The sequence below is a fragment of the Rhopalosiphum maidis genome, chromosome 1, assembly GCF_003676215.2.
Source record: "Rhopalosiphum maidis isolate BTI-1 chromosome 1, ASM367621v3, whole genome shotgun sequence".
Lineage (NCBI taxonomy): Eukaryota > Metazoa > Arthropoda > Insecta > Hemiptera > Aphididae > Rhopalosiphum > Rhopalosiphum maidis.
The window spans coordinates 42,942,670-42,953,055 of record NC_040877.1 but is presented as its reverse complement, the minus strand read 5'-3'; the positions used below and the strand labels follow the sequence as shown (position 1 = coordinate 42,953,055).

At 28.3% G+C, this 10,386-nt stretch overlaps 2 protein-coding genes across 2 annotated transcripts; both read right to left on the bottom strand.

Annotated features, from left to right (window-relative positions):
- Positions 1–4,656: 4,656 nt before the first annotated feature.
- On the bottom strand, positions 4,657–8,848 carry LOC113548534 (translocon-associated protein subunit beta). Its single transcript, XM_026949475.1, has 4 exons — positions 8,608–8,848; positions 5,623–5,776; positions 5,244–5,558; positions 4,657–4,851 (listed from the first exon to the last, which is right to left on the bottom strand). The coding sequence occupies exons 2-4, from the start codon at positions 5,773–5,775 to the stop codon at positions 4,723–4,725; spliced, it is 597 nt and encodes a 198-aa protein (XP_026805276.1). The 5' UTR covers position 5,776; positions 8,608–8,848; the 3' UTR covers positions 4,657–4,722.
- On the bottom strand, positions 6,412–8,601 carry LOC113548533 (maternal embryonic leucine zipper kinase-like). The gene has a single exon (XM_026949474.1). The coding sequence runs from the start codon at positions 8,372–8,374 to the stop codon at positions 6,728–6,730; it is 1,647 nt and encodes a 548-aa protein (XP_026805275.1). The 5' UTR covers positions 8,375–8,601; the 3' UTR covers positions 6,412–6,727.
- Positions 8,849–10,386: the final 1,538 nt, after the last annotated feature.

Sequence of the window (10,386 nt, the reverse complement as noted above, 5' to 3'; positions counted from 1 at the left end):
TTTGATATTGAGTCGATATAATAGTATGCGCATAATGTATTTTCGAAACGTCTGGACAGTGAACACTGAACATAATATGCTGCAACAGAACTGTTATTATACTATTTACTATTTACTATTTACTATAGTACACTCTGAAATAGTGAAATATTTAAAATACTATAATCAGTCCTAGACGACAAAACGGTCTCGAACCTTAGTTTGAGGCCACCGCAAAATTATCGCTCTTCGGCAATCCCTGTAATATTATTTAGTTATATATTATGATTTATGACGTTCCTGCGTCAATAATCAGTAAAGTACTTAAGTATACTGATTATATAGATTGTATAATTCCTACATGCTTACTTGTATAAAAATGTATAAATATATAATTAGTTTACACTAATTATCGCTATTACAATACATCATAATTTTACGTAATAGGTATATATTATATTGGTCCAATAAATAATAATCATATCACATAGGCGGAAATTAAGTGAATTAGCTAACATCTTAAGGTAGATATGGTTTAAAAAATCGTTACACCCTAAAAACATTGTGCAATTTCATAAGGTAACATTATTATTATTATTATTACAAAAATACTTTATAGACTTTTTTTGTTTAATTGGTAATAGTATTTAATAATATAATATAGGTATCTTATCATAGCGATCGGCGATCATTTTACTAAATCTTTTTTACAGTATTATTTTAAAATAATGGCAGTCGCAAGCCGGTTAATGAAAAATAAAGATATTTGTTAAAAAAATTTCTTAAAATATATTTTAAATACTTTTTTTATCAACAAGACAACAATATTAAAAAAATTTATATTAAAACTATTTCTTTATTTGTTTTAAAAGGCTATCAAAATCAATCACTAATTTACATCATTAATAGCAGCCTAAATAATTTTTAGCAATATCTGTAATATGGATATAGTAAATTTTTAATACTTTATTCTTCTTCTTCTTCTTCTTCTTTTTGGATTTATTGAACCCATTGAGCCCTTAGAATCTTGTCATAAAAATCAACCTCTATTATTTTCCATCAAACGCTACGTTCTTTCATTTAAAAACCCCCTTAAACTATTTATAACATCTTTCTAGCGCATTCTTGGTCTTTTTAAAGGTCTTCCTCTACATGATTTCTGTTCTATAACATAATGTAGTATTGGGTTTTGATTTCTCCAAGCACGGTCAGCCTATCGCAATCTCCCTTTTCTGATATTTCTGTATCACTATAGAATGTTTAAAGCTTTATAATCTTTCTTCATCTTTACTCTTCAATTATATATTAGTAAATATCGTTAACTGGGCTATAAATTCTCTGAAAAAATTTTCCTTTCAAAAAGAATAAACTTATTCTTGTCTATTTTTCTTAGTGACAAAGTTTTAGTTGTTTTAGCCTTATACGGTACAATTGGTTATTATACAGTTGTCAGTACTCAGTTGTCTTACCATTCTTCTTGACAATTTTCGTAATTTTAGAAACTGTGTAAGTCTATAATAAAATGTGTTGGGTATAAATTATACATTTTAAAATAAGAATTTTTTTTTTTTTTTTGTAAAATATTCACTTTCATAAATCAATAAAATATCACGGGGTGTAAGAAGCTAAAAACGTGAATATGGTACCTGCAGTAGTGATATTTCCAGCATTCAAATATAAAATATTAATGTGCTCTATAGTGTACACGCAAATATGTTATTGAAAAAAACAAGTCGTAGGTAATAATATTACTGTAATACAATTTCACAAGTACAAATACGATCATACCGCGGCGTCGAGGATATGCAACCACGAACACCTACACTACTTTCATAATAAGACCATGAGGCACTATAGGACATAAACAGCCAAGTCTAAGTATTAAATAAATAAAATCGAATTTCGGCCCCTGCGCTTGTTAAGTATTTTTTAACCCGCCCTATACTTTAACGATTACACTGACTCGAAGTCAAATGCTGGACAATTTTAAACGATTATATTAATAGTTAATAATAATACTATTATAATATGATAGTGTACAGAATGTTAAAATAAAATATTATATTATATCGTTAACTGCAGAATTCACAATGAAAGTACAAAGTTGCGAAAACGTATAATCCCCGCATAATTTACGTTGGTGCATTATTCCGCTCTCTACCAGGCCCTGCAGATTAAGAGGGAGTAAGAAGGCACGTCCTCAGAGCCTTGCAAGCATTTTAAGAGCCCAGAGATTTATTAACTTAAAATTATTTAATATTTTTTTTATACAAAAATACTATAAGTAAATTTTAACACAAGCTACCATATACTTTCCAAAATATATTTCTACAGAAATGTATGTACTAGTATTAGAAAACTTAAACTTTGAACGAATTTGCTTCAAAAAGAGCAAGAAAATAACTTTCATAAGAAAGAAAATTTAATTTAATTTGCCCATTTATTTATTTTAGTAATAAATAGTATTTTTATTGTACCTACTATTATATCATTACGCAAAATAATTTAACTACATTTTACTTCACGTTTGTAGTGATTATTATAGTTATATACAATTAATATTCTTTTATTTTGATCCTATGTACAATTTTAGTATTTTAATTTATTACGAATATAACGTATAAAATCATTAATTAAATTGACACATGTACATACCATAGATATAACTTAGATTAAATAAACGTTTATTCAATCAATGATAATATTATTTCAAAATAGTAAGTAATATTATAATATGTGCATCAACAGTCAACACAGCAATAATACATTTTATAATATTCAAACATGGATAAGAAGAATTATCTATTTCTTGAAAATGTAATGCACCCATTACATACTACACTGACCAGTTCCATAAGATATACTCAAAACCCACTCACAGAGCGACACCCTTTTTCTCAATTATTCCAGTCCACACTTATCTTATGTATTATGATACAAGATCAATCATAAATCAAGATATTCGAAGTTTTAAACACTGCTTAGAGCATCTAAATTATTTTAATCATTCTGTCACATTCAAATTATAATTATTTATAAGATTTGACTTTGAGGTTTGCATATAAATAAATTGTTAAAAATATAGCTAAATAATAAAATAATGTGTTTTATATAATTAAATCATTAAGTGTTTATATTAAACATTTTTTTTTAGTCTAATATGAAAAAAATATGACATATATTTGGTCATTTTTTATATAAATGTATTAAAAAAAACTGAATTTTAAATAAATATCCTAAGCCTGGGATAATAATTTAATGGTTTTATTTAATCTATATTGCAGAATACATTAAATTTAAAAATTATAAATAAAACTATAAAATTAATGAATATATTTTGATCATTTTAAGGTCATGAAGTCTTTAGCTTTATTTATAGATTTATATCTACAAAAATAATGTTTTATTACAATACTTCAACTTGGAACAGTAAAACCTTAAGAGAACGCAACAACCACATAGTCATCGCCATCTTACTTACAATACAACAAATTTACGTTCAATAAAATCCATTATGTGTAGTTAGCTTTAACATTAGAATAAAGTTATGTATTATCAAAGTTAAAAGTTAAAATAAGTGATATAGTATTGCATACAGTATTTAAAGTTTTAAGATATGAGTATGTAAAATATTATAAATTTAAAATGCTCATATTTAGCTTAGAAATACGCTACATCACTAACGTTCTAACCTTTAACTTAGATAATAGTTAACTTCACTGTGACATTAAAGTTAACCACACATTATGGGTTATACTGTAAATAAATTTGCTGTTAAATGTATTTAAGACAAAGGCAACATATATATTAATATTAATATCATAAATTAGCAGAATTACATTATTTTTACATAGAATAAACATTGAACAAGTACTTTTTTTTTTGTGTTAATCAACACACGTATTAGCTTATAATATGACATACATCCAAAAAAATAATGAACATCAAATACTTATTAAAACTAAGTATACTATTTGTATTTTGTTATACAACTCTTCACACTAAATTTTTTTCACCTATATACTTTTTTTTGACAATAATATTATTGTTAGAAACGGCCAAAGGTACATATTTTACTTTTATAACAATATATTCCTTATTAACATAAAACATCTACATCTCACTAAATGTAAGTGTAAGTTTTGCAAAGAGATTAAATAAATCTAATTACTAATAAGAAATAAAAAATGATGTATTTTATAAATCTTCAGTTAAAAAAAAACTATATTTTATTGTAAAATCTAAATCTAATATTATTCTGAGGATAAATTCAAACAAATAAAACACAAAAGTAAATTTGCAAATTAAACATAGCCATCTACTGACACTTATATTTAATTATTATAAAAAAATTAATTTAATAACAAACAAATTTAGAACAGAATTGTAATTTGATAATCATACAAAATGTACCTACTAAAAATAAAATATGTAGTCTTTTATATATATATATCAAATTGTTGGCAATATATAATACAGATATTAATATTAATTAATGAAAAATATATATAAAGAGATCGTGTATTTTCAATATGAAAAGTTGATAAATTTGTTTTATGGGATATACGGAAATTTTAAAGTTGATTTTAAAATGGTTTTAAAAATTGTAATTCTAATTAACCATAGGAAATGATCTGGATATTTTTATAAGTACATACATATAAAAACATTGTTATATATTATACCAAATTAGGCTAAAGAATCCTTAATTTTAATTGTACAAAGGTTCTTATTTTATTAATTTTAATCTTTAGACACTTTTTCACGTTTTTGTTTCAATATTAATTCATACTTGCTCTTGCTAATCCACCACAATACGAATGGCCCTAATAAAGCTGGCAGAGACATTACTGCAAATGCAAACCAATCAAGCTGAAAAAATAAAAACAAATACTAATTATAGAACATAAGCAAACAATAGCAAATTATTATAATATACTATTATACAAAGAATATTTCAACTAAATTATTATTCAATTTGACAAAAATATAGTTAAAAAGAAATAATCTTTTGAATTCTATTTAAAATCTAACAGTTATGTTTTTATGACATTTAAATTTTATCATCTTAAAGAAAGAAATATAACATATAATTGTTTTACGATTGTTTTGTTAAATTATAGCTCTAGAATTAATCCTTAGTTATAACTTATACATTTTGAATTAAAATGTAATGTCATTAACAATTTGATGTAATGCTTAAAACAAAATACTCATATTTTTTACTAGAAAAAAAAACTTTTACCCTAGTATAATATATTTACCAAATGAGGTGAGAATTTCTTGTCGTATTCAGCATAACTGATTATGTATCCTTCACCGGGTTCGCTGCTTATTGCAAATTGTGGCTCTTCAGCACCTTCTGATGACTTATATTGTACCACTGCAGCTGTGAAGTTAAACCGGCCATATGTAAGAGGTTTGATAACAACAGCATGAGTAACATTTGCGCCCGATGGAATTCTGTTAAAACGAATATTCAAATTTCCTTTGACAGTGGCAAATGCTTCATCAGGAAATCCTGAGTCTTGTAGTATAACATTTGTAGCCGGCACACTTCCCACATTGTAAATGGTATACTACATACAAATTAATTGGAATTTAAAACTGAACTAAAGTAAAAAACATTTTATGTATACAAACCTTAACTAGGATATCAGAATCTTGAACTAACAATTTATTAAGAACTTGTTTAGATACTAATAATCTGGCCTGTTGATTGTCTGAATTTTGGCCGGATACGCTTAAAGATGTGCAAATTAGTGCTACAATTACAAATGACTTTAATGAATACATCCTGCAAATAAAAACATTAATCATTAGTTTTTAAAATAAAATTATTATTTTAATAATTAAGTATCCAATATTGTGGAATAAGTGTAAAAAAATAAATAAAATACCTAACCTAACACTATAATACAATCAAGTTTTTAAATGATAAAATATCATTTTACTTAAAAAAAAATAATGTTAAGATTCATGTAATTCATCAATTAATTTTAAATATAGCTTTTGTATAACTATTTTATTAACTATATTATTATATACACAATGTTCACATAACCATACATACTTGTAAGATTTGATTTAGTATTTATGCATTTTGCACACATATATACTGTATAAACTGTATAAGTACTAAGTAGGTTGTATGATTAGAGGATTAGAAGGCTATTTTTTAATTAGTTTAAAAAAATATATACACAAAATTATGTTTTGTTAATGAAATTCAGATGTGTATTTCAATATAATTATAACAAAGCTACAGAGTATATCATACTTATAAAAATAACTTAAATCTATTTGATAGAAGATATTATATTTTTGATCATCATTTATTTTAGTATAATATATAAATTAATTTAACAACTAATTTATAACAATTTTAGACAAAGCATTAGAAAAAAGTTAAAGCATAGAATTAGGTGACTGAAGAAAAGTTCAAACATATTTAATCACCATTAAAGTAAGTATATTATGACTAATGATTTATTATAAACTTATATGTAATAATAAGCGGTCAAGAAAACAATTAACAAAATATAATACAAGAAGAAAAATCTGTACCTACTAATATATTACTCATTTTGTCATTTTGAAATAATCAAATTAAATTAATAATACTGTAGAGTAAAATAGGTAATTATTATTGTATCTTAACCTATCACTATATTTAAATTTTAAATACAAGCATTTCCAGAAAATAATTTCAAGATAAAAATAAAATAGTCAAAAAACCAATAAGGTTTCATTCTGGAATAGTTTCACACTTTCCAGTAAAATTTAGAATTTCCTCGCATATTTTTTTGTACATCCAAGAGTCACCCTTAAGTCGCTTTCGTTTAATGGCAACAACTGGTGCATTTTCTTTGTTCATAGAAGGCACCAAACAAATTTCTAATTCAAAAGATAATTTCAATTTTTCTTTATCAGCTACATCACTTTTTAATTTTCCTCTAAGCACAAAACCTTTTCTTGAGCAAATAACATTTCTCATCGCCAACACTTTTTCCAACTGATTCATCACTTTTTCTGGATCCTTACAAACCGTAGTTGATATATTACATAAATCTTTTTTGATGTTCAAAATTTCAGGTTGTTTTTGTGTGGGAGTAGAAATACGGCGTCTAGGTGTCAATGCTTTTCTGACACGGTCTAATCCTGAAATTATTTTACCAGCAGGACTACTTAGATTTGACGAACATGGTGGTTGTACTTGTGGAGTTTCAGCATTAGTATTTCTTTTGATTTTAGCAGGTATAGTAGGTGTCACTTCATCAATTTTTCTTCGAATAGCACGTCCAACTACTCTTCTGTTTTCTTGGCCTGGAGTATGTAGAGCGACTGGTCTTCTTATAATTAATTCTGGTTGTTGATTGGATACTTCTTTTTTCTTCAAAACTACTGGAGCACCATATTTTTTTTTATTTAATAACAACAAATAAGTTGCAGTTTCACTGTCATACTTCCACTTGGAAATACGGGACCAAATAATTTCTTTATCAATATCACAATGTCGACTAATTACCTCAAGACATTCCATGTCTTTACACCGATCAACGTTTTGATTTTTTGTGGACGGTGGACAACCAAATCCTAGACTAATCCATGGATCATTAATTAACTCACTAATTCGTATACGCTTTAATGGGTCAACGCAAAGCATACGTCTCAACAAATGTTTACTACCTGATGAGAGCCAACCAGGTTCTACATATTTTCCTCTTAATATTTTCTTGAAAAGTTCATCAATATTGTCACTTTCAAATGGTAAACATCCGCACAACAATGCATATAATATTACACCCATACTCCAAATATCAACTTCTGAACCGTGGTACTTGACTCCTTGAATGAGTTCAGGTGCAGCATAAGTGGGTGATCCACAAGAGGTCAACAGCAAGCTGTCCATGCCACCTTGCGGTTTAGCGCACAGACCAAAATCGATTATTTTCAAGTTCTGTTCCCTGTCCAGGAGCACATTCTCCGGCTTGAGGTCACGGTGCGCATAACCATTATCATGCAAATATGATACAGCCGATATGATTTGCCTAAAGAACATGCGTGACTCCATTTCACTGAGACGACTTTTCTCAACTATGTGATCGAACAACTCACCGCCCGAACAATACTCCATGACAACATAGCAGTGGGACTCAGTCTCAATCACCTGGTAAAGCTTGCAAATGTTGGGATGTGACAGGCTCTTTAGCGCGCTGATTTCCAATTTGACGCGCGGCAGGTCTTTACCCAGCTTGGTCTTGTCCATGATCTTGATGGCCACCTTTTCACCTGTCAAAGTGTGCGTGGCCAGTTTGACTTTGCCGAAGCCGCCAGTGCCGATTGTCCGGTCCAGCTCATAGCCACAACTGCGTAGCGTCGGGTATCTCGACATGACACTCGAGTGTCGGATAGATAACCCACGAACAACGTACTTACTACAAATACACCTACAAACATGCGCTTTTCGCGTCAAATCATTCGCGACACGGGTGCAAACTCGATAACGACAACCATAAATAAATAACTAGCGGCAATACGGCGGTTAGGCAAGCAAAAAAAACGACCCGGGGGGCAATACCTAACACTATCCTGGGTGGTTAATACGTGAAAAAAACGACGACTTACCTATGATGTTGTTATAGTACACGTTAGGTATTGTATATTATAACGTATATCAAAATACGTGCGGGCGAAATTAAACGGAAAACAGAACGAGTTCACGACTCGTTGGCAGTCGAGAATTTGAACGTAAAGTGACTTAAGTGTTAACGATGCGTGGCCGTATCGGGGACGACGGAATGACGGATTTTTGCTTTCGTTGCCTAACCGCTTTGTTGTTAACTTTTCAAACCGTTCACGTCACCGGACCGCGGACACGTAAACAAAAATGTCCGTTATGACACTGTGGCGGTAGTAGCGGTAGCGTCGGCGGCGGCGGCGGCTACGTGATAATCTTCTATCATAATTTATCAGTACAAAAACCACGAGTAGATGGCGTACCACTTACGTTAGTCTGATACCCATAATATTATGATACTTACTGGGAACACCGCAATGAACATACGTCTGAGCTTGGTCAAGTAAGTCTTTACTTACGACTACAACTGTATTTGCGTGCATGCACATTTGGTGGCCTCTTCAAAACTAAACGGTAATAATAAACCAGCCAACTTTATAATAAATTGATGACCCGTTTTATTTTATTATACAAACTATTGATAAGTTCGGGTACCACGAGTGACCCGTGAATGCTAAATAGTAAATATATAGTACATAGTGTATAGTATAGTGTAGTTTATAGTTTCATATACGTATTTTACGTGATGGTGGACGGGTGAGGGGTTAGGGGTTAAATCCCCCCCTCCCCCAAGTAAAACATGTATAATGATTTATTTTATGTAATATATTTTTACACACACATTTATATACATATTATGTGTCTAAATGATAAGCCGGAGGGTGGGGGGGGGGGTTAAACAAATTCTGCGTACGCGTATGAACGGCAGTTTTACTTTGATTGATTTAAAATATTGCGATCACTTGCTTACGTTCATCAAGGTAGAAATAATTTAATATCCTCCTTGCAACCTACAATATATATTATGGACCATAATGGCACGGTCAAATCATCAGAATCACGGTACGTGAAAAAATATTATGACACTTAAATACTTAATAGTTAATACACCAAATAAACTCATTTGTTGATATATATTTATTTATTTATTTATTTTATTAGATATCGTAGTTATTTTCTATTACCATCACGTAGGTACAATAAAAAGTACTCGTCGTATAGCGTTATAACATCACTAATCTATATTGATAATAGGTATTTAAATACATCAAAGTTGAATTTTTATATAAAAACAAATCGATTGCGAAAGAAAACTATTATTTCAATAATAACATAAAATATGATAAGTTTAACTACTTATAATATATATATATATATATATATATAGAGAGAGAGAGAGAGATATTTATTTACCTATAAAAAAATTAAACGTATTTTTTATATAGGTAGGTATAACTATTTAAGTAATTAAATGTATTAGTGTAAAATATAAGTTGCAAATAATAATTGGCAATTGAAAACATAATACTATTGGTAAATAAATAATATTAATAATACCTATAGTTATTTAATGTATTAATTTAATTTAAGTAATTACATATTATAGAGCATTTATTTTGATATTCGAATCTTTTTATATCATTCTTAATAATACGAAAATTACATTAAACATAGCCTTAAACGGTAGGTGTTTCAAAAATGCATCATTGCTGATAAGTAATAACCTATTTTATTATACGTGTAAATTACCCTTCTAAATTATTATTTTAATTTATCCTGTTATGTAACCGTTTAATTTAAAATAACTATTATAATTAATAACTGTC

Bases quoted from the DNA above. Each gene is read 5' to 3' on its own strand.
- LOC113548534 (XM_026949475.1), bottom strand. From the start codon at position 5,775: ATGTATTCATTAAAGTCATTTGTAATTGTAGCACTAATTTGCACATCT. The intron at 5,559-5,622 runs GTTTGTATACAT...ATTTGTATGTAG, and splicing joins ATTCTGATATCCTAGTTAAG to TATACCATTTACAATGTGGG. The intron at 4,852-5,243 runs GTAAATATATTA...TTATTTTTTCAG, and splicing joins AGAAATTCTCACCTCATTTG to CTTGATTGGTTTGCATTTGC.
- LOC113548533 (XM_026949474.1), bottom strand. From the start codon at position 8,374: ATGTCGAGATACCCGACGCTACGCAGTTGTGGCTATGAGCTGGACCGG.